The sequence below is a fragment of the Lodderomyces elongisporus genome, chromosome 5 (genome assembly GCF_030384665.1).
Source record: "Lodderomyces elongisporus chromosome 5, complete sequence".
Classification (NCBI taxonomy): domain Eukaryota; kingdom Fungi; phylum Ascomycota; class Pichiomycetes; order Serinales; family Debaryomycetaceae; genus Lodderomyces; species Lodderomyces elongisporus.
The window spans coordinates 709,872-733,760 of NC_083677.1; the positions used below are offsets into that span (position 1 = coordinate 709,872).

The 23,889-nt window shown below is 36.6% G+C and overlaps 8 protein-coding genes across 8 annotated transcripts; 5 read left to right on the forward strand and 3 right to left on the reverse strand. All coding sequences in view use genetic code 12, as the record gives it.

Moving 5' to 3' along the window:
- Window positions 1–532: 532 nt before the first annotated feature.
- On the reverse strand, window positions 533–5,086 carry TFC3 (RNA polymerase III transcription initiation factor complex subunit; the record flags this gene model as incomplete). Its single annotated transcript, XM_001524397.2, has 1 exon — window positions 533–5,086. The coding sequence occupies one exon, from the start codon at window positions 5,084–5,086 to the stop codon at window positions 533–535; it is 4,554 nt and encodes a 1,517-aa protein (XP_001524447.2).
- An 800-nt stretch (window positions 5,087–5,886) lies between these two features.
- Window positions 5,887–6,648, forward strand: EFM5_2 (Protein-lysine N-methyltransferase efm5; the record flags this gene model as incomplete). Its single annotated transcript, XM_001524398.1, has 1 exon — window positions 5,887–6,648. The coding sequence occupies one exon, from the start codon at window positions 5,887–5,889 to the stop codon at window positions 6,646–6,648; it is 762 nt and encodes a 253-aa protein (XP_001524448.2).
- Window positions 6,649–6,931: 283 nt separating this feature from the next.
- On the reverse strand, window positions 6,932–8,105 carry EFB1 (Translation elongation factor 1 beta; the record flags this gene model as incomplete). Its single annotated transcript, XM_001524399.1, has 2 exons — window positions 6,932–7,499; window positions 8,026–8,105. The coding sequence occupies 2 exons, from the start codon at window positions 8,103–8,105 to the stop codon at window positions 6,932–6,934; spliced, it is 648 nt and encodes a 215-aa protein (XP_001524449.1).
- A 608-nt stretch (window positions 8,106–8,713) lies between these two features.
- Window positions 8,714–11,032, reverse strand: PVL30_004139 (uncharacterized protein; the record flags this gene model as incomplete). Its single annotated transcript, XM_061119526.1, has 2 exons — window positions 8,714–10,871; window positions 10,977–11,032. The coding sequence occupies 2 exons, from the start codon at window positions 11,030–11,032 to the stop codon at window positions 8,714–8,716; spliced, it is 2,214 nt and encodes a 737-aa protein (XP_060975509.1).
- Window positions 11,033–11,412: 380 nt separating this feature from the next.
- Window positions 11,413–13,359, forward strand: PVL30_004140 (uncharacterized protein; the record flags this gene model as incomplete). The annotated part of the gene is made up of 1 exon (XM_001524401.2): window positions 11,413–13,359. One exon carries the CDS (start codon window positions 11,413–11,415, stop codon window positions 13,357–13,359), a length of 1,947 nt encoding a protein of 648 aa, XP_001524451.2.
- A 937-nt stretch (window positions 13,360–14,296) lies between these two features.
- PVL30_004141 (uncharacterized protein) lies at window positions 14,297–15,619 on the forward strand (the record flags this gene model as incomplete). Its single annotated transcript, XM_001524402.2, has 1 exon — window positions 14,297–15,619. One exon carries the CDS (start codon window positions 14,297–14,299, stop codon window positions 15,617–15,619), a length of 1,323 nt encoding a protein of 440 aa, XP_001524452.2.
- Window positions 15,620–18,973: 3,354 nt separating this feature from the next.
- On the forward strand, window positions 18,974–19,840 carry PVL30_004142 (uncharacterized protein; the record flags this gene model as incomplete). Its single annotated transcript, XM_001524403.2, has 1 exon — window positions 18,974–19,840. One exon carries the CDS (start codon window positions 18,974–18,976, stop codon window positions 19,838–19,840), a length of 867 nt encoding a protein of 288 aa, XP_001524453.2.
- A 3,333-nt stretch (window positions 19,841–23,173) lies between these two features.
- On the forward strand, window positions 23,174–23,842 carry PVL30_004143 (uncharacterized protein; the record flags this gene model as incomplete). The annotated part of the gene is made up of 1 exon (XM_001524404.1): window positions 23,174–23,842. One exon carries the CDS (start codon window positions 23,174–23,176, stop codon window positions 23,840–23,842), a length of 669 nt encoding a protein of 222 aa, XP_001524454.1.
- Window positions 23,843–23,889: the final 47 nt, after the last annotated feature.

The window sequence follows — 23,889 nt, forward strand, 5'->3', positions numbered from 1 at the left end:
AAGACGTCTCACAATGCATAACGTATATACACACACATTGTTAAATAACAACATATTTACAAATTGTTGATGAAATCTATATTACGTGCCACCAAACATCTATCTTTTGGCAACTACTGTTGCTAGCATAAACATCAAAACCATGTTTGAGATATGACCCTCTGTATCCTTTTCTCTTTTTTTTTTCTTTTTTGGGTGAGCAGGCCAACCTGATCGTCTCATACCTGTTGCAATCTGTATACTCGGTAGAATATACGATGAAAACGACACTAAGCAGTGGCGATGTAACTTACAATCAATTAAATTATAGCCCCAATATTTTTTGATTCTCCAATTGCCGCGGTACGCTCCCTCGATCACACTCACATACAACTATATAAATATTCAAATAAATAAATACCCATATACCTAAATACGCAAATACTTAAATAGTCAAGTATTAAAAAAAAAAAAAAAATTAGAAATACAAATCCAACCTCAACAGCACAGGCTCATTTAAAAAGTATATAAATATCCATTATAAACACATTCATCAACTGCCCAATATGGAGAACCAATTACTTGTTGTTGAGTAACCATCGAATGGTCCATGTACAATAAATTGACTCTTTTTCAACCAGTCGAGCACCACGTTCAACTCTTTGTAGCTGAGTAAACGTTGGTATTTTTTATATAAAAAAACAGATGGTATACCTGGTCTGGAATGAATGAAATATACCAAAGCAGCTATAATATTTCTCCATAACTCACTATTGATCTGTCCGTGAGAGTCTACCCAGACATACGAGCATGGTTTCCCCACTGGTACGGGAACATTCTTTATAGAGGGTTCTTGTGCAGCATTACTCCCCAGGTCTTTATAAACAAGCATGTCACATTCAAGACAATCTTTATCGACAGCTCGAGACTCGTATCCCTCAAACTTATAAGGATGGTCTATGTGGGTCATGGAAACCATGTTTGACGATAGCAAAGACAATAATTGTGCGGCATTGCTATCCTCGAGTCCCTGTGTAATTACCAAACCTTTTTTAGAGCTCGTGATTTCCAATAGATTTTCTCTAAACTGATTAGCGGTTTTAAAAAAGGATTTTGAAACACAGTCTTGGATTGGCTCAAACACCTTTTCTGTAATCAGGAACTTAGTGGTTGGATTCTCATTCTGGAATAACAAATCACCTTCTTGGTTCATTGCCACTGAGACTTGCTCAAGCTCTGACTCATCGAAGTCTTTCAAGATTCTGTCAATATCGACTTTGGATTGTTGACTTGGTCTTGTTATAAATAACGCTTTTATTGCAGTGCGTATCTGTGCACTTTTTGGCTCAACGACTATTGTTGTGTCAAGATCATTGTAATCAAATGATTTAGAAACAAGCGCTTCTTCTTTTAGTTTCATCGAAGGTAGTTCCAAATTGTCAAAGAGGTCCTGAGTCTGTTCCGGATTCAGCTTGTTGTAATACGATAAATTGTCTTCGATTGAGTTATATAATGGATATCGCTCGCTCATATAAATCTTTGATGGATCGGAACTATCCCAAAGGTTTAAAAAAAAAGGTAGTTGGATATCATTTAAATCATCAACTCCAATATAGTTTTCTTCAATCTTTTGCAATACAATTTGTTCAAAAGCCTCTTCACCCTTTTTAACAGAGCTCATGCCACCCAACTGTCGACGCACTTGATTCCATAATCTCTTTATCGTATCCGCATCAGCATTCAAGAATAATGCTGCAATTGCCTCAAAATCAATCACATTCTTCTTGAATGATTTACAAATGCAAACAGCGCGAAATATTTGCGTTACATCGTTTCTATCAAATTGAATAGGAAAATCGATTGACATGTTGATTTCCTTTTTGCGCTCTTTTCTCCTCGACCTGAAATTTTTCTCACTAGGGGCTTTTCGATTCAGAGCCTTTTCTTTTGGCGGGCGAGCAGGATATTGCTTTTCGCCATCGCCAACAAGTCTAACAGTCCTAGGCTCCTTTGATTTTAAGGAGGATAATCGAGGCAATCTTCTTCCAAGAGCCTCTTGTGGATTAACTACATCATAAGTTTCGCCAATTAATTTCCTTGTCTTTTGAGATGCCATGTATCCACTTCTTCCCCAAACCGAAGAATTGGTCTTGACTTTTTCAATCATTTCGTCTGACGGTCTTTCTTTCGGATCGGTCAAGATCATTAATCTCCTAGTCATGTCTTGTCCATTTTCCTTCACTTGAACCAATTGCACTTCCAAATCCCCGCTTTCGACTAGCTTGTGTATATCACGAACTATCGTCTTTAGATCTGTTGTTGTATCGGAGCCCATTCTCTCATCAAGTAATTTGGCCAATTTTGCCCTCGCAAACGTCACACCACCTAGATTTTTAATTACTTCAAGGAGGACCTTTCTTCGACTTGAGCCAGTCACATCGGCGCTTCTTTGCATAGATTTTTCCAACACTTTTCTCAGTCTGGCCTTCACTATAGGCTGTTTTAGCGTTGGTGTAAAAGTTTGACTTTGTGGTTTATTTAAATTCATAGAATTTGAGTGATTTTCATTTGGTTCCATTTTGACACTAATGGACTTTTCCTTTTGAATAACATTGCTTTCATTTTCAGTTGCTTCAACGTTTTCTTGACTCGCTGGTGCTTTATCGGTTGGCGATTGCAAATCCATCTCCCCCTGCTCGTGCCCTTGCTCGTGTTCTTGAACCTGCTTTTGCTCCAGATGTTGTTTATTTTCATTTTCTTCGATATTACGCTTGTTCTGGACCCCGTCAACACTGTTATTCTCAGTTGCAAGTGCGTCGTCGTAGTCTAATTTCTGTTTTGATTTTTCAGGTGAGACTGACTTGAAAAAGTCCAAGATGTTGGGTCTTCTTTTTATTTTAGTAGTCAAAACGTCATCTTTGTTATCAGAATCGTTTGAAAGTTTTCTTTTCCCGGTTTTGCCATCTTGTTCCTTTCGAGCTTCCACAACATGGGTTTCTTTTTCTTTTCTTGCCATTCCACGAGTTAATCTTTTGGAGACCATCGGCTCCGTGGCGTGTATATCAACCTCGCTAGTGTTGGTTAAATTCAATTTGTTGCCATTGGTATCCTTAGAACTCTCTATTTCTGGTTTTGCAGTTCTTGCAAGTTCCTTTGGCTCCTTTTCAGTATGTTCTTTCCTTTGTCGTTTAACCTCTTTTGCTTTTGTTGTCTTTGCCTTTTTTCGTATCTGAACCTCGTCACCGTCGTAATGATCTCCTTCTTCTCCTACCTTTTTGTCTCTTACTTTTTTTCTTTCTCTTTCTCTTTCCCTTTCTTTTTCATTTTCATTTTCACTTTCATTTTCTAATTTTACCTTATCCTGGTCGTCTTTGTGAAGTATCTCCTCCTTCTTTGGGGTTTTCCTCGGTCTGCCTCTTTTAGGACCCGCTGCTGGTGTACCACAAATATTGCCTAACACTGTAGGCTCATTATTTTTCAATAACTCTATAATAACAGAATCTTGTTCTCTTTCCTCTCTTTCCTTTTCTTCTTCTTCTTCTTCTTCTTCTTCTTCTTCTTCTGCATTGTTCAACGGTCGCTTAGTAAGTATTGAGTTTGGGATTTCCACTAGGTCGCCCGATGGCGTTTTTTCCAATCTTGTACGGTGCTGAATCTCTAAATCTAACAATGACGCGTGCTCAAGTTGTGCCCTTGGACGTGATTTCTTATGTGATCCTTTCACCCTAGCACTATTGAAGTTTTGTTTAGTATAGTATCTATAATATTTGGTACGACCATCTGTTTCACTTTGTCTGACAATTGCATGGTGTGGATCTTCTCCTGGGTATTCCTGTTGAGGAATTAATACATCATCATTTACAAGGAATGTTGGAAAGCTTTCTAGAATCTTGGCAATTCCTCGATGTTTCCCTTCGCCCATTATTGCTTGTATTAGTTGCCTTGAAGTTGTTCCCGCGGACCCTGCATCTTCGATTGTTTGATACACTTGAGTCGCAAGCGTATATATATCATTAAATGTTGCAGATGGAAAGTGGTCCTTGTGGCCATCGTTATCTTCCTCATCAATTACCATGTCCCGATTTTCCTTCTCTTTTTTCTCTTCCTTCTCTTCCATCTTAAAATCCTCTCCGAACATCTCTTTGCCTTTATCAATCAAAGATTTCTTCTCTCGCAATCGGCTTAATAAGCTGTCATTGTCAAAAATAGCATCGTCGCCAAGAGGAAGGTCTTTCAAATACCTTAATGCATACACCATCCGCTCCGGATAATGGTGATGAGGTACATCGATCCGTTCTACACAACCACTCTCTACTAGAGTGTCAACAACACCTTCAAACAATCGAGACATATGTTGTACAAGATGCATTTTCATCTCCACTTTCAAATCTCTGAATGTTCGTATATGATTCGTCGCATCTTTTAGTGCATTGACTATAAATTGTCTAATCTTATCTGGAGTCTTGTCCATTTCGTCTTCGTGCGATTGTGGCGGCTTATCGGCACCAACTCGGCTCGTCAATTTGTAATGCACTACCCATGACGTGTGAATTTTTTTTTCTTTCCAATATCGTTGCTCCTTTACTATCAATCCTGACTCTTCAAGTTTATTTAGTCTTCCAGTCATTGACCGTTTATCTTGCCCAGTGGCATCGGAGACTTCAACAGACCATGCACCTTTATCTCCGTACTTGGCAATTTCAACTAATAATTGGTAAGGAAACACACCTAGTGTTTGGATGCATCGCTTGTAATTTGATTGCCCTGTTAAATGGAAGCATTGAGTATCATCCGTGGCTCTTATTCTTAAATCTAACGGTTTTTTCTGTTTATTAATGAATGACTGATAGTCAGACTCAATTGTGATGGGATCTTTGTCATAGGTCACATAGTATTTAACCTCCTCGTGATCATCGTACGCTCTCACATCAAACAAGAGCCATTTCCAAATCGTTTGTTTTTGGAAGTCGTCTAGATAATTGGTCTGATGTAGTTTATCTTGAATGTGTTGCCATAACTCACTTAACAACAATCCTTTACTCCCAGAGAATGAAAGCTTCTCCTCTGTGAACGCCACAAGCTCATAAGGTGTGCACGAGAACAGCATTGTTGAAAAAAGTATAAATAGAATCGAGTGGGTGGGTGGGTTATGGTGATAAGCGGGGAAATAAGAATTAAACCTGAAGAATGGAAAATGGGAAAATGGGAAATGGGAAATGAGAAATAAAAATAACAATAACAATAAATATAGATAAGACCTAAAATTACAGTAACAAGTTCATTTAATCAAACAGAAGTGTTTTTGTTGTTTGTTGTTGGTTTGTTGGTTTGTTTGTTTGTGTGTGTGTGTGTGTGTGTGTGTGTGTGTGAGGAAACAAGATGGAAATGTCAATATTAATCTCTGCGGAGTTAGTACAAACCACACAAACCCTCACGCAACCTATTCATCCTTTCTTATGTTCTTTTTTTTTTCTTTTTTTTTTTTCTGGTTTGTTTGTTTGTCCTATTCACTTATCCGCTAGTTGCAAAATATACAGAAAGCGTAAAAGAAAAGAAAGAAAAAAAAAATTTTGAAGGAAAAAAAAAAAAAATTTAAAGAATGAATGAAAGAAAGAATAACCAAAGTATCTTTTCATTTCTTTTCTTTTCTTTTTCTTTTGGGCTTGCTTCAAAATTACTAGTTCATCACAGACAGAAACAAAATAACTGAACAGTGGGTTTATTGACTAGCTAGTATCAGCAACACTAAAGGTACCGTTTCGTCAGATCATCAAGCATTTTTTTTTTTGTTTGTTTGTTTTCCCAATAGCTTTTCTACTTTCTTAATTATATTTTTTTGCCTAAAAAAAATACAAACTTTCTTTTCTTTTATATTTATTTGAGGGGGGAAGACAAATTTCAAACAAGATGAGTGATTCTGATGACGAACCGATAACTTTGTCAGCACATGCCTTGGCTGCACTTCAAGAGTTCAAATCCGAGGAGAAGCAACGTTTAGAGAAATTCGAGTCTTTATATCAAGCTTCGGAGGATAAGTTTGCCGACCAGCAACAACAACAGCCTGGGCATATAATCACTATTGATGATTTTAAAGAAGACTGGCAGCTTTCTCAGTTTTGGTACGCCGATGAGACTGCCAAGATTTTGGGGAAAGCCTTGCTAGAAGGTGCCGATGAGGATACTGTTGTCGTAATTGCCTCTGCCCCCTCCGTGTATGCTGCTATAAAACAGCTCCCCGAAGATGAAATTCCAACAAAGCATATCTATCTTTTGGAATTTGACCCTCGTTTCAAGGTATTGGCTGGTGAACAGTATTTTAGTGTTTACGATTATAACAAGCCAGACGAGATTCCAGCACATTTAAAGCACAAGTGTCATAGGCTTTTGATTGATCCGCCATTCTTGGAGGAGGTCTGTCAAAACAAAAGCGCCGAGGCTGCAAAGAATCTACTTGTTGAAGAAAGTGAAAGAAGTGCAAAAACGGCATCTGGAGACAACAAATTTAAATTAATTTCTTCAACTGGGGAGCGTATGCACAAGGTTGTAGAAAGAAACTACCCAGGTGTTCATGTTACAAACTTTTTACCCGAACACAAGAATGGGTTGAGCAATGAATTCAGATGTTATGCCAATTTCGAAGGTTCCTTTTGGAAATTTGATAAACTGTAACAATGACAAAATGAAGAAAAAAAAAAGAAAAAAGGAGGAAGCGAGCTGGTGAAACTGAAAATGAAAGTATATGTAGATAAAAGTGTGAAGTTTCAGCTTCTAGTTAATCAATAAGTAGGGAATACCAAATCACTCTGTTTATAGATCATCGTTATAATTGACTATTATAAGATTAGAGAGGGAAAAGCAGGGATGGGAAAGTAAAAACGAGGAAAAGAAAAAAAAATTGTTTACTAAATTAAAAACATTACCGTAAGATTATAATAATATTGAGGCAAGAAGCTTACAATTTTTGCATAGCAGCGATATCAGTTGATTGGACGTGGTCTTCATCTTCTTCAACGGCAGCTTGCAAGTCATCCAAAGAAACCAAGGCATCTTCAACAACCAAGTTGATTTGCAATTTCTTGATACCGAAACCAACTGGAATCCATTGGTGAGCACCCCAGGTCAAACCTTCCATGGAGATGTTCTTGACGTTAGACAACAACTCTTCCAAGTCGGTTTCGTCATCCCATGGTTTAACATCCAAGGTAACGATAGACTTAGCAGCTGGCTTAGGACCCTTAGCAGCCTTCTTAGCAGCGTATTCAGCCAATCTTTGTTGCTTCAATTTTTCAGCTTCTTCATCGACTTCATCGTCGTCTGAACCAAACAAGTCAACGTCATCGTCATCTTCTTCAGCAGCAGCTTCCTTCTTGGCAGCAGCTGGAGCTGGTGAGTCGTTACCGGCTGGCAACTCAGCAAACTCATCAGTGAATGAGGCAATGTGGTTGAACCATCTTGTGAAAGCTGGGTACTCTTTTTGGAAAGCTTTGTAAACCTTTACATCAGCTTGAGTTGGTGCAGCACTGATCAATTGTTAGTAATTAATGAACCTCAAACGAATTTGTTGAAATCAACATGAAAAAAAATCGAAAAAAAAAATCGAAAAAAATTCCAAAAGAAAAAAAAAAAAACGGGAAAAAGTTCATTGCTCATTAAACCAAAAAGTTGCTCCGACTTTTAAGCAAGCTGCCTTGTTACTTGTATAATTTCAGATAATAGATTTAAATCTCCTTTGTCACTCATGCGGTGGGTCTTGAGGCCACCTCTTAAACACGGACCAAAGATTGGGATCATCATAAAAAAAGTAACAAATGAGAATGAAAATTGAGCTCAATTGGGAAAAAAGATGAAGAAGGAGAGAGCAATTGGCAAGCCAGAATAGTCGAAAGAAAACCAAAAAAATGTAAGCTTGTTCACTTATTTGGTTTCATTCCTCCCTAAACTCTTTTCAATTTCAAAATCTCACAGCAAACTTGGTTTAAAAAAGAACTTAAAAAAATGGAAAATTTCCAAATTTTTCTTTTGTCGAATGGAATTCACGAAACATACCCATCAATGTATGACTTGTCAGCCAAGAAGTGGTTTAAAGATTTGACGGTCTCAACCTTGTTGAAGTCTGAAAATGACATGATTGAATTGATATGTGATGAAAGAAAAAAATAAAAAAAAAATTTTAGGGAACAACTTTGAGAAGAAGAAGATCAGAATGAAAATTATGTTCAAAAAATTTTCTCTGGTTCTCAAACCCACATGGATGGATGGATGAGCAAACACAAAAATGAATGTTAGAAACAAAAAAGTATGTGTGTGTACAGGTGTAGATGTGTGTGTGTACAGGTGTCTATTTTTTTTTGCTTCTTTCTTTGTTTCTTGCACGCCATAATAAGTCAGCGCAGCAAAAGTTGTTGTTAAATTTTTATACACTTTTTTTTTAAAAAAAACTTTTGAGTTTGGTTTTGGTCCTTTTTGGCCATTATGCACGCCCCCCCCCATTGCTTGTATACAAATTTTGTTGTTTTTTTTCTCTTTTGATATCTATCTATATTTTTCATCATTAAAAAGTAGTCACAAGTAGGCTCTCACATTCAATGACTATTGGAAAAGCTATCGTTACTATCTATTAAAAGCTAAACACTAATGGGTGGAAGTTTTTGGCTTGGAAGTGGAGGGGTGAATGGAAGAGTGGAGTGGAGTGCAGGGATGAATTCGGTCAGCGCCATGTTTGAGCTTTCATCACTTATAGCGGTAGGTAGTCAACACCTTCTGCAAGCCACTCACTAAGGCACTCCTCCTGGCTCAATCGCGAGTGCCACACTTTCTCAACAATCTCTTTCATCGACAATATCGTACCCATCTTTGTAACTTCGTATAGCGCGGTGATATATTTCAACAAGCGGTTCCTTTCAAACACGGATTTACACTCACAGCCAATTGCATACAATGGCCATACCATTTGCGTCACAATTGCTGTTTTGGGGTCTAATCGGTCATAAATGCTTATAAACTCGGTGACAAGTTTATCAGTAGTTGGTGATAAAAGTAATGAAGATTGGCGAGTTGGTAGCTCACTGCAAGATCTATTCAATGTAATCCACACTGCAATAGCCCAGCATAAAGCACAATTCATTCTCAACACGTAACTTTCTTCCTCTTTATCTTCTTCCTTACCGACACCACTAGTGTTTAATGGAACATAGTCTCTGTAATTGAGCAAAATGTGCTTGATGCGCAAATAACTCGCTCGAATGTGTTCAAACGTCAACATTGGATCATGTCGTATCTGATGCCGCAAAGTACACACCTCGGACATGGCTGTAAAAATCTCTCCCGGGCAACCCATCATCTTTGATGAGGAAACCGAATCTGACACAGTGCCATACCACTGTGGAAGACAATATGGCAAACGGTAGTCAGGAGATACTACTGCGCAAACTGTATCATACCAGCTTAGCACAACCAACAACGATCTCTGTTTCGAATTATTAGTTAAAACCTCATTATAAAATATGGGGTCTTTACAAATCTCTGAAAAGACTTTAAAAAAGTCCCTTGCCAAAGAACTCTTGCCCTTTTCAACAACTGCAAAAAGAATATGCACATTCATCAAAACCAAAATAACAAAATAACTGACATGCTTTTTGCTTTGATCCTCGTCGTTTTCAAGTCCATTGCTCATTGGATTATTCGGAGAGTTGACTCTTGACGCATTCTCACGTATATATCGTATCAAGTGATCCATTGTATTATTGATATGCGCAAGTCCCTTTTGGTAATATTCAGACCCACCTGCCTTACTCTCATACATGTGGATGCAAGCTAACGATATAAAACAACTTCTGGCAATGTCAAAGTCACAGTATTGTAGTGCCAAGTCTGGCCACGGTGATTTCGGATGGCCATCAAGCAAAGGTAACAATTTTTTAAAAAAATGTTTCAACATGTTATTTTCTTCTTGGTGGCTCATAGCAAAAAGCGAGGAAGTGTCTTGTGGTGAAGTTATCTTGGTTTTGCTGTCGTGAGTGCTACTGCTGTTGTTATTGTTGTTGTTGTTGTTGTTGTTGTTGCTTTTGTTGTTATTGTTATTGTTATTGTTATTGTTATTGTTATTGGTGGTGTTGCTGTCCTCGTGTGTTTCCGGGCTGTTTAATAACTTTTTATGACTCTCATCAAAGATTTTAGATTTACCAATTATATCCATAATCTGCAGGTCAAAGTCTAAGCTATGTTGTTGTTGTTGGTGGTGGTGGTGGTGCTGATGCTGATGGTGCTGATGGTGCTGATGGTATTTGTAGTCTTCAGAAGTGCTAGAGTCCACAATCCGTGTATCATTTGTCACTCGCTGTTCAGGAGGAGGCGGCGTTATATCGGCAAATGCCGAAGAAAGAAGAGTTTGGAGATCTTCAAACAAATCAGTGCTAAATTGGTTAAGGTTTGAGGTTGAAGTACTTGGGTAAGTTGCAGTTGCAGTTGCAGTTGCAATGTTTTCCCTCTGTTGCGAAAAGCTTTCGTTCATGGTATGTTCAGTTTTAGCTCTCTTTGCAATAGGATTTTCTTGTCTCTCTTTCCCTTTTCCTTCCTCCTCCAGTTCCTCAGCATGTTCTTGTTTCTTATGTGACTTGATTCCTCTTAAGTTACTAATTTGTTGAGTTGGTTGTATCAATGCTCTGGGAACCGTTTCATTTTTAAAAGTTCCATCAATCTGAACTCGCTTACTGCTCTTCTTTTTACTTTCCGTTATGTTGTTGGTATTCCTCACTCTTTTGACCCTGCCCAATTCTCCGTTTGGGTCATGCTGAAACACCTCAAAAGTAATCTTACGGTCGTAGCCTTCGCATTGCCTATTCGTACTAGAACAATTGATGCAAACAGGTTTGGTTTCGTCGCACTTTCTATGTCTAAATGTTTGTTTGTTGTTTTTTTTTGTTAGTACAACAATAGCTTTATATCGGTGGAAAGAGTTATGATAAAGATGGACAATAGCAGAATAAAAGAATACACACCTTTTTTTACATGTCCAACACCCTGTTCGGACCCTCGTGATCTTTGCACCACTCATTTTATTTTGTGCTTTTATTTTATTATTTTTGGAAAAGGTCTTTTAATTTTAAAGTTCTTTCTCTTGGTGATGTTCATGAGTTTCGATTGAATCTAGAGATTAGTTTTGATGGATTGAAAATTATACTCATCGATTGACAAATTGTATTCTATTATTGTAGTACTGATAATAGCAGCAGCAGTAGTAGTAGTAGTAATAATAATAGCAAAAAGTAAGAGTAGTCTGAATTAGTTGTTACCGCATTTTAAAAAAGATCTTCTTTGTCGCGCGAATATACCGGATCTGGATCTTTTTCGCGGATCTGTAATTTGGCGTACTGTTATTTGGCAAAGAACATTGTATATACAAGTGAATAAACAATTCGACAACAGCAGGTTGCAATGAAGTACATCTTGTACATTTTGTCATTTCTAACGCTAACTTCACTGGCTTTATGCTTGAGTTACGAACCAATAGATTTTTCAAAGTTACATCCAGACTCCATTTTTGAGCAATTTGAGTATCCGTCGTTGAAGAACTCGCCATGGAAACCTTCCAACTCCAAGAAGTACGATGAAGGAAGGGACGAAATAGTGGAATACAAAGGAAAATGGTCGATTGAAACGCCTCATAAGTACCCGGGCTTTTCAAATGACTCTGGCTTAGTTATGAAGTCGAGAGCTGCGTATCATTCCATCGCGTATAAACTTCCGCACCTCATCACCAACAACAAAATTGATGATGATGATGATGGTGCTGGTGCTGGTGGTGCTGGTGGTGCTGATGGTGCCAACAACATCGATTATGATAAACGAGATTATGCTAAACAGGATAAAAGAGACCTTGTTATTCAATACGAGGTCAAAGTACAGAGTGATAAATGGTCTTGCGGAGGTGCCTATATTAAACTTTTGGATGCAACATCATCGTCGTCGTCGTCATCACTGAACTATATCTTCTTCAATTCAGAAACTCCTTTCCAAATAAAATTTGGGCCAGATGTCTGTGGCAGTGAAAACCAAGTCCACTTTGTGATCAATAAAAAATTGCCCAACGGAACGATTGAAGCCAAAACACTAAAGAATCCGCCAATGGCAAGGATTAATGATATGAGTAATTTGTATACTTTGATACTAAAGTCTACTACGCTGGAATTTGAAATCAGGATTAATGGCAAAACGGTCACCAGTGGAAATGCTCTTGCAGAGTTGAACTTGTTTTCCCCTCCAATGGTGCCCCCTAAAACTATCGTTGATGTAAATGATGAAAAGCCTTTATCGTGGGATGATCGTGAATATATACCTGATCCAAACGTACAACCACCGGAGGGCTATGAAGAGAAACATGCTCATCCAACTATCCCTGACCCGGATGCAGTCAAGCCAGTTGATTGGGATGAGTCTGAGCCTCGATACATTCCAGATCCATCAGCTGTGAGACCATTGGATGTTGATCACCATGCTGGTGAAAATGGTGATGACGGCTGGGCTCCACCATTAGTGATTAATCCGAAATGTAGCACTCTGGGATGTGGTAAATGGACACCACCAATGATTGTTAACAATGATTATCTTGGCCCTTGGTTTGCACCAGAGATTAGGAATCCCAACTATCAAGGTAAGTGGAAGCCGAGAATGATACCCAATCCAGATTACCATGAGCTACAAGCAAGTCCCCTAGTTTTAGACAACCCTATTGGAGGTATTGGGTTTGAGTTGTGGACCATGGATGGAGATACTTTGTTTGACAATATATACATTGGCCATTCCATTGAAGAGGCAGAGTGGGTTGGAAACCAGACCTTTGTCCCTAAGTTGGAGTTGGAGTATGCCAACAAGTTGGAGAATCCACCACTTGTTAAGAACCAGCCATTAAAGGCACCTCCTATAAACTTTGACGATATCATCAGCGATAACAGTGTGGGAAATTTTAAGCAATTTGTCATTTTCATCAAACTTTTCTGTTGGAAGGAGTATATGGAATTTAAAGATTTTGTTATCCAGTTCCTCATTGATCCCATCCACACCGTGCAGAGGTACCCCTTTCTTACGGTAATTTATGCACTCATTTTCTTATTTACATCTACAATTGGGTTTGGTGTGCTTAGCGTGGTACTTTTTCTCATTCAAACTGTATTGGCTGGAACAACAAATGGTGGTGATGGAAACAGTGAAGAAAATGAAGAGCAAGAAGACAAGTATGCTGCACATAGAGTCAGAAAATCAGATGATGGTGATGATATCATTGTTGTAAATAGAGCTGTGGATATCTCAAAGTCTGCTGATATTGAGATTCTTGAGGAAACTCATGGTGATGATAATAGTAATAACGTGCGTTTAAGAAAATAATGCAAAAAAAAAAAAAAAGGAAAATAGAAAATAAAATAAAGAAGGAGAACAAAAATGCAGTGATAACTATGTAGATAAATATACAGGATGAATCTTCTTATAACTTGTATCACCTACAAAAAAGAGTTGGTTCTTACTATTTTTTTTTTTTGGTTCTCTCAACCTTTATCGTTATAATTAGTATCATCAATGACCTTGGATGATGCTGAAGTATGATAAAATCAAGTGGAGGATGGCACGTGCCTCGCTCTCGTTCTCTCTCTCTGTCTCCGGTATCGGAAGTAAAAAAAAAATAGGAGACAATTTTCTAAGAGAGGAATTTCAGTTTTTGTTTTTCTCTCTCTCTCTCTCTCTCTCTCTGTGTGTGTTCATGTTCTTGTTCTTGTTCTATTTCAAAATATGTATATAAACTTTTAAATATATTTATATTTCATTTAACTGTTGTGGGAATTTTTTATTTATTTTTTTATTTATTTTTTTTTTTCCTTTGGGCTGCTACCCCATACTTTACCAAGTACTGGTATTGTGGTTCCTATTGTTCCTGAAAGTGACTCTCCTCTCACCCACTTCTCCTTGTTATATTGTATAAGAAAGCAATCTTGGAATCGTATAGCTCATTCCACCACCTTCACCTCCTTCATCTTGCTCCCAACTTTCCATTATCATACACTACTTTTATATATTTTTTACAATTTCAACAGTCTTTATATTTCATGCTTCAGTGAATATCCTTCTACATTCCGGTCTGTCTCCTTTGTTCCCCGATCTTTCTCTGTAAAACTTTTTTTTTTTTGACGAAAGGGGAGTTTTTTATTAATTTGATCCTTTATTGATTTTTTTTTTTGTTTTTGCCTTTTCTTTCTTCTTTTTCATTTTTTTTTTTTGTTTTTGGTTTATTAAGTTGATATTAGTGTTTCCGATTAGACTGTTTTCGAAAATGGACGAAACGACTCCGTTGATTTCTTCGAACCCTGCTGAGGATGCTTCTACATCACAAGTTTTCAAATCAACCAGGACAATTAAATCATCAAAGAGTTTTAGTTGGTCAAGAGGTATAGCTCCAAGAACCAAAAAGTTTCTCCGTTTCTTACTAGTCCCAATCTTACTCCTCGTTTTCATCATTTACAAATTCTATAACCTTGAACTTCGCCTCACTTCATCTAGCAACCATTCCTTGCTTGGCCCCTCACTCACCTTGAGATTATATACCAATAATATTCGTTTTGATAACTTTAGACATCCCGACCCCCACGAAAAGCCATGGCTGAAACGTCGTGTTGAGAGTATTGATTCGATGCACTTTAACACCGGGTTGGGACATGCCAATGTTATATGCTTACAAGAAGTGTTACACAACCAATTGCTTGATATTATCAACGGCTTGAATGACCGTACAGGAGTGAGAACAGAATCAGTATTTGAATCAGATTATAAAAGGGAAAGCCACGAGTTGGTGGAGATGGAAGAGGAGGGTAATGTAAAGGACAAGGTAAAAGAAAAGGAAAAGGGGGAGTGGACATATTATGGAGTTGGCCGTACTGATGGAGTTGCAGCTGGCGAATTTGCTCCGATAATCTTTAAATCGCGAGACTTTATCATCTTGGAAAACACGACTTTTTGGTTGAGTGAAACACCACATGTGCCTAGTAAAGGATGGGATGCGGCGTTGGAGAGGATTGTTACATTGGTGACATTCCAAAGCAAGATAAACCCCTTGATCAAATTCAATGTGTTTAATACCCATTATGACCATCGTGGGCACGAGGCGAGACGCAAGTCTTCGCAGTTGATTGTTGATAAGATGAAGAACTACAATGCGTATCCTTCCTTTTTATGCGGTGACTTTAACACTGAGCCTAGAGACGAGCCATACCATATATTGACCAATGCTGGCTTTAAAGATAGTAGAGTAACTATTGATAGGCAATTTGCCTATGGCCACGAGACAACATTCACTGCTTTTGATAAAAACAATGAACCATACTCGATCATTGACTACATCTGGTCTCCATACTTTACAAAGCTGGTTGTGAGCAATGCTAAGGAGCAAGAGTATAGTGATTTGAATCCTGGACTGAACAATAATAGCGATAAAGATGAATTTTTTGGTAACAACTTTTTCAATTTGGATCACCACCAATACTATAGTATTGTTATCAAGCAGTTTGGAATCTTGGGCAATTTCTTTAAAGGATTCTATTTCTCTGACCATCGTCCTGTTGTTGCCACTTATGAGTTAACGAGAACTAGGCTCTTTTGAGGAGTCGATCAATGCTGCCTGGGAACAATATAGTAAAGGATGCTGGACATTCCATCTTGCAATTTTTTTTTCACCAAGCAATTTGGACAAGTTTGTCTTTCATGGATAATCATAAAAGTAAGTTTAAAGTCTTTTTTCTTCCTCTTTGTTTATCTATTTCGTGAAATGAATTGTACAAGCATGTATAGAATTTAGAAAGTTTTTTTGAAGTGAATTATATCTTGTTTTCTTTTTTTTTCATTTCTATTTTATAAATTGACCGTACTGTTTATGAAAATGTATTCTGTATTAGTGGTAAAGTGGTGTTTTTGTAGAGCAACAAGCATTGCTCCAGAACGCGCAAAGTAAACAAATGTTGCTAGATTGTTTTGTGTTTTATGTTTTATGTATTATGTTGTATGTTTTATGATTTATGTATTATGATTTTGTCTTTACTTCTCTGGATCTTGAAGAAATTTGCAATTGTTGGAGAAGTGTGAGTTGGAAAAAAAAAGGGGGTAAAAAAAAACAAATAAAAATAATGAGACAATAGTAATTCTACAAACGTAATTATTCGGCTGTAGTGATGTAAAGATTCATGCGGGTATATGCTTGTTCGCGTGAGATCCAATTGGAAATCACAACAACAACAACAACAACAACAACAATAACAATAACAACAGGCGACTCAATTTTTATTTTTATCATCTTGTCTTCTTTATTTGTCAAGATAATATCTTTATAGAATATTCCTGGCTTTACCTCATGGTACTTTGCTCGCGTATTCTTTTTCGAATCCCGCTCGTGTTTGTATTTCGATTTTCCCCTACTGTGAGCCTCCAAATTTTTCTTGAATTAGTCAATTTGTTTGTTTACTTCTTTACTTGGTTTTTATTTTGGGTAATGTTTGGATGTCAAAAGAGGGGCAGGATTGTGTGGATGCAGTGCAACAACAATTGTTGTTATTAGTCTAGCTCATATTTGCTCTTTTGTTATCATTGCTGTAAATTATATCTTCAAACATCTCAACGCAATGCAAAAGATAAACTGAGAATAATGTGAGCCATTTGTGGTGGTGGTGGTGGCGGTGGTGGTGTTGTGCTTTTTGTTTTTTGTTTTTTGTTTTTGGTTGTTGTTGTTGTTGTTGTTGTTGCTTTTGTTGGTATGTTTTTTTTTTTGGTGGCGAGGGTGAGCAGAAAGTGTCAGAAATGTTGAGGGGAGGGGATTATGAAGATTGTTGATCACTTTTGTTATCCTGTAAATACGAGACGTATGCATGTCTTATTAAATGTTTTTTTTGTAGTGTAGCTGTATACGGAGTAATGCATAGTGGCTCTTTTTTATTTCCAAATTCCTCAAAGCCTCGTATAGATGAGGGTCCTCTAAAACCATCTTTTTATTGTTGCCCTTGTATGTATATTGTAAAACTCCTTTTCCAAACCAATTCACTTCCACTAATAGTGCATTGCTTTGCTATAATAGAAAGAGTTCTCTAGTCTTTGATGTTAACAGCAACACTCTATTTTACTGAGAAATAAGCTACATACCTTCAGAGAAACTGGATTTTTTTCTTCCTTTTTTTTTTCAATTTTCTCCATAATATTGTTTTGCATTAATACAAAATTTTCTTCTACTGAAATGCCAAAACAAAATAATTTATGAGAGCAAGGGCAAAAAAATGCATAAAATAATATTCTACAAGGTGGAGGTATACAGCTTACTCTGCAATAACAATGCTTTACTACCAAGTAAACCCAAACTCACTAACTCACTAACTCGCAAATATACAGCAAGGTAAAGAGGGTAACGTAAAGTACTGTGTTTTTCTTAGGCTAAACCAACTCTGACGTCAGTCCTCTTTAAAACAAAACTAAAAAAAAAAAAAAAAGAAGAAGAAGAAGAAGGAATGAAAAGAAAAAAAATTTCACCGGACAAACCCATAAAGGTTGTGTATGAAAAAAATTGCACTTTGTTTGAGAGGTGGGGGGAGAAAGAGAGTGAGAATAAAAAAACACGGCCGCTTTGAGTTCCAAGACAATATTTTGTTTGGTGTTCAAAGCAAATAATAAAAAGTAAGAAAACAGCTAGCCAAGCATTGGTAAGTCACGCTTTGTACTTTGTTTGGTTGTTTTTATTTTACCTAAACCAACTTCTGTGTAGAAGAAGAAGAACAACAGAAATAGAAAGTGGAAATAATCATCTGTTTACCATATATATATTATTTTCTTTACTTTTTCTTGTTTTTGTTTTGCTTTCGTTTGTGTTTGGCTCCGCTTCTGCTTTGTTTTGGTTTCTGTTGATTGTTTGAGTTTAATAAGCAGTAGTTTTTTGATTTGTTTATATTACTGTTTTGGTTTATATAGACTTTTGCTTTTTTTGTTCTTTATGAAACATTGTGTTTTGTAATCTGACACTAGATGCTGTATCAGTAGTTTCAAGCTTTTGTTTTCAAAATTGTAACATGACTGTTGTTTTTTCTTTTTAATCTTAATTCTTTTACTGGTTCCCTTACTCAAGCCTTTTTGAAATCATCCTTGACACATAAGAAAGAAAAGAAGTTGAAGTATAGACACTGTGTGAATTAGCACATTCAGACCGTAATGATATTGATGATGACCATTTTTCTGCTGCTGTTGTTGTTGTTGTTGTTGTTGTTGTTGTTGTTGTTGTTGCTGCTGCTGCTGCGGTTGTTGTCCTTGTTGTCCTTGTTGTACTTTTCTCCGCCTTCTTCCAATTATTTCTTGGTGTTGGTATATAATTTTTAAATGGTGTGTTTGTGCAAGGTACGAAAAATTATCAACATATTCTCACCCTCACTCGTCTCTACTCTTCACAACAACATTAATTATTTATTATTTTTATTTGATTTTTTGTTGCACCACCAACCTAATTGTCAACTCTTTGGTCTCATACCAAAAAGAAACAACAACAACAAGAAAAAGAAGAAGAAAGAAGAAAATAATAAGGAGAACCACGTTGTAATGATTACCTTCAATAGCCATAAAAAACGTTCTCCATACAACCTCACACCTAACCTATCTACCTCTCTATTAACTGTTGTCGTTCTCTCTCTCTCTGTATACATTTGTTCAAGAATAAATAGGTCCCAGATTTCCTCCATTTTCTCCAGTCCTCAATCTTCTGCTGTTTGTTTTCTTTTTTTTTTTTTATCTTCTTTTATCCCCACAACAATCTTTGTAGGTTTTACTTTTTACTGTCCACTCGCTCAAACATTATATACAGCCCACCCTAATAACATATAGTTATACTGCTGCTAAAACTAGTCTTGAACAAATTAGTGAAATCAACCTTAATTACAATTACAATATCTATAATATAAATTTAAATTTATTCAACAAACCAAAACATTATACAATGAAGTCCTTTTTAATTGCCTCAGTCTTGACATTGTCCTCAACTGCATTGGCTGCAGTCAGAAACGTCCAATTGTACGTTAACTCCGAAAATGCCGGAATCAATGGTCTCGGATTGTACTCTACCCACGAAGGTGCCGGTGTCAACTACTTTTTTTTGGGTGAAGCTGCACAAACTGTCCAATACGATGATGAGGCCAAAAACTTGTTTATTGAATTAAACACTCAACCACCAGCAAGACAATCTTTGGCTTTTGAAGGTCAATTCTTGGGCTTGACTGTTGGTCAAGACCCCTTGCCTGTTGAGATTCAAGAAGATGGTTCAGTTGTGTTTGAAGGTTCCACTGCTCTTGCTGCCGCCAAGAATGTCGATGACCCATACAGATACTCTGAGGCACTGTGGGCAGTTGTGAACTCGGCACCAGAAGGATCAATCCCATTGAGTATTCAAGCAGTGTTTGTCGAAGAAACAGAGTCTGAGAACCAAGAACAACAACAGGAAGATTCGTTGGTTGCATCAACTGAAGATGTTACAGAAGGGACTGTCGTGCCAGAAGAAACCTTGGCACCACAAGTTGTTACTGTTTTTACTACATACTGTCCAGTTGCTACAACATTGACATTGACCGTTTGTGAAGAAGTTTGTCAAGAATCTCAATATGTTGTTTCTGAGCCAGGCACGGTTACCATTGCCAATGTTGTGGTTACTGAAACACCTGCTCCAGTAGAGGAGCCAGTTGTTGCTGTTGAGACTCCACAACCAGAGGTTCCAGCCGATGTCTCTGTTTACGAAGGTTCTGCTGCCAAGTTTGGTGGTGCTGCATCCATTGCTGCTATTGCCTTGGCTGTTGTTGGTGTTGCCTTTTAAGTAAACCCTTTAAACCTGGAGGAAGGAAAAAAAAGAAAAAAAGTAAAGAATAGAAAATATTGAGGGAGGGTGATTGCAAAGGATGTCGAGTAGTACGAAATAGTGAAATATGAATGGGAAGTGAAAGAAAAAGAAAATGAAATGAATTGTTGAATACAACCCTTCTTTTTTTTTGCTCGAGACCCAATCACCCTCGTGTTTTTTGTCTGTTTATTTTGTTTTCTGGTTGTTGTTGTTGTTGTTTTTTTATTTTTTTAATTAAATTTGTTCAAACATTCCACCATCCATATCCTTTACTTTCCTTCCATCCACATTGGTCAGGTATAATTAGTTGTTTTATTTTTTCTTTATTATCATCATTACTATTACTTTGTCTTTTCGGTTTTATCTTATTGTTCTGGCTGTGGCTTTATACATGCCATCCTTTCTGTCCTCTTTAGAATTTTATTGTATTTACAAAAATGAAAAAAAATAAAAAACATAGTTTTTAAAACAAAAAAATTAGTTGCTCTTTACTGGGTATATAGATGTGGATAAGAATATATGTATCTATATATGTATTCATATATGTATTTGTTTATATATATTTATATATGTATTTGTTTATATATATTTATATATGTATTTGTTTATATATATTTATATATGTATTTGTTTATATATATTTATATGAGTATAATGAAACCTCTTTTTACATTTTTAAATCATTTATAGATGTTTAATTTGAGCTATATAAAATTTGGGGGAGGAGTGGTTTTTTTCATCAAGTCTGGATATCTTATTGTGTTCATGATGTAAGTATATATTTCTGTGAGGTTATCAATTACGAAGTTGTTCGCATCAAAATTTTTCTTCTTCTACAAATTCTTGTCACGTGATTTATAATATTATTGTAAATGAACAAACAATCCTAGAATATTGACATTGAACAAACACCACACGATTTTTCCAGGTTATACAGTGTGCTGGAACTTGTTCTTTGGTATCAAAACTATCAATTCCAGGTATTTGTTTGGTTACTGCATTTTTTTTCTTGGAGTAGCACGGTGGGGTGGAGGCAGAAGAAATTGGTCTGTTAGGTGATATTGGGCCACTGATTTTGCATTCCAGTATATATATTTTTTTTTTCGAGAAGTTGATATAATATGACTATATAAAGTGGTATATTTGCTTTAACCTTGTAGTTAGAGAGAAGGATAGTTAACATGAAAGTTATCTACTATTTCATTGCTTTGAAGTTGAACGGTAATATCTATGCTTATTGAGGTCAAGTACTTACTTTTTGGGTTACAAAACACAATTTTGCACGAATTTGGTGCGAAAAAAAAAGAGGTTGCAATGTTCAACAACTTCTATGTCTTTTTTTCTCTTCTTCTTACAAAACTTAGTAATTTGAGCTTGTACAAGTGTGGGGGTTCTTTATTCTATTTAAGTTTTGGCTATAGAGAAATAGGTATTAGAGAGATTAATATACTACAATTTTTTTTTAAAAAAATTGTATTTTGCAACTAGAGGTTTGTAACAGTACATATGTTTTGTTTGCAAGCACTCTTTTATCATTGGATTACCCCTTAAAGAAAAAAGGGGTATAGGATCGACCTACCCCTGTCCTCATTCACTTTATTCACAAGTACATGCAAACACACACGACCAGCACGAAATAAAAGGGAGAACTTTTGAAGCAGAAAAAAAAATAACAACAACAACAACAGAAAAGTAAAGTTCACCACGAATAAAGAAAAGTGAAGGAATGCAATTAGACAAGAAAAAAATATAGGGCCAAAGCTATTATGGTTGCTTGGAACTAAAAAAAAGTGAATTGCTTCATTTAGGTGTGAAGTCGATTACCCTCAAGGGACATGTTTCCTATAATATATGTATTGCAAATATTTGTAAATTTTCTTCTTGTTTGTTTGTTTTGCAACAGCTGATGCCCTATTTTCACTGTATAGCTAGTACAAAACAGATATATAAGCTGTTGTTGTTGTTGTTGTTGTTGTTGTTGTTGTTGTTGTTGTTGTTGTTGTTGTTGTGTATAATAACTTGAACATAACCTCTATTATTTTTGTGTGGTGTTATATTACCAAATATGGATGTTTTCTTGTCGTTTCCGTCGATGCAATGGAACTTGACGAAAATGGAAAATAAAAAAAATAAAAATAAAAATAAAAATAAAAAATAAAACACACTCCACTCGCAAATATTACAAAATATTTTGTTTTAGCAACAATGCATACATGCATAAAAATGTATGTTAGTGTCTGTTTCTCTGTCTGTCGTCATTTAAATACCCACTTATTTGATGTTGCTAAAATTAGAAACAGATTGATTAGAAAAAAAAACACACACCTTTTAGGACAAGTACAACAATTTCCACCACCACCACCAACACCACCACCAGCACTTCACCACAAAGATGTTTCAATTGCCAAGTACTGGTTTCAACACTTGTTGGGCAAGTCAGAAAATAAAAATATAGTAATGGAGTTCCTTTCCCACACCTACCTTCGTGTATGTTATTGTCTCTAATTTTATTTACATTTCTTTCATTTCTTTTTTTTTTGTCACCCCTATTCGCCCTTCACCCCTAACTAATTATCTCTGGTTTGTATTCATCTATTTACGAGGAACAAAATACAAAGGAACAATCAAACAGTAAGATAAAGAAAAAAAACAAAGCCTCTACGGCTTATTATGACGTATCGGACTACAAACGGACAATTGAACAATTGGCCGAATAGACAATTGGACAAATCATGTTTCTGATTTCATTTCCTTCTTCAGTCAGTTTAGGAAATACGATTATACCCCTCCAAAAAAACAAAACCAAACCAAAAAAAAAACAAAACAATTGTATGCGTTGCCCATAATTGCCCAAAACTACATATACACCTATTTTGTGTGTCATATGTCCTTATATGTAAGGTGTACACAGACGTCATAAGCAAAATGCCACACTTTGTATAAATGAATGAAAGCTTTTTTTCTCTATATGCATCATCCAACACAATGTTTACAAGCAAACCTCAGTACTGAGAAAAAAAAAAGAAAAGAAAAATATTATACAAGCCTAACTTCTGTGCTTTATAATACTATTGATGTTATAATAATACCAAGAGCCAGCAGCTCCACTTTTCTAGAGAATCAAACACAAGTATTAAGCCACCTCCCTAGAACCACTTTATTCATATATATATATATATATATATATGCTTATCCACCTTTCCTTGTTTTTTTTGTTTCTTCTTGTTTCCCTCTTTCTTTCTTTTTTTAATCACTCTTTATTACTTTTTTTTTTTTCTATACCTCACAGAACACTTAGCACTTATTATAATGAAATACTCCTCAATCGCTTCAGTCTTTGCTTTTACCTCCTCTGCTTTGGCAGCTGTTAGACAAGTGCAATTATTTGCCGAATCGGACAATGACGAAATCAGCGGTCAAGGTTTATCTTCAATCCACGAAGGTGCAGGTACAAACTATTTCTTTCTCGGTGAAGCTGGCCAAACTCTCCAGTACGACGACGAGGCTAGAAGCTTGTACATCACCTTGAACTCACAACCACCAGCACCACAACAATTGGCATTTCAAGGCCAATTCTTGGCGTTGACTGTGGCTCAAGGCGCATTATCAGTTGACATTCAAGAAGATGGTTCAGTCTCATTTGACGGCTCAGACTCTCTTTATGCTGCAAAGAATGTCGATGATCCATACAGATACTCTGAAAACTCATGGGCTGTTGTCAATACTGAATCAGATGGTGCTATCCCACTTAGAGTCCAAGCCAGGTTTGTTGGAGAAAACGAGGAAACCTCTTCTTCAACTGAAGAACCAACTGAAGAGCCAACTGAAGAGCCAACTGAAGGACCTACTCCAGCTCCTGTTGACAACTCTACTACACCTGAAACCACTATTTCTACTTTTGAAGCTGCTGGTGTTAAGGTTAGCGGAGGCTTGTCCATTGCAGCTGTTGCTTTTGCTGCTCTTGGTTTAGCTTTTTAATAAAAAAACAACTATGAATACACAATATTTTTATCTTTTCTCTCTAG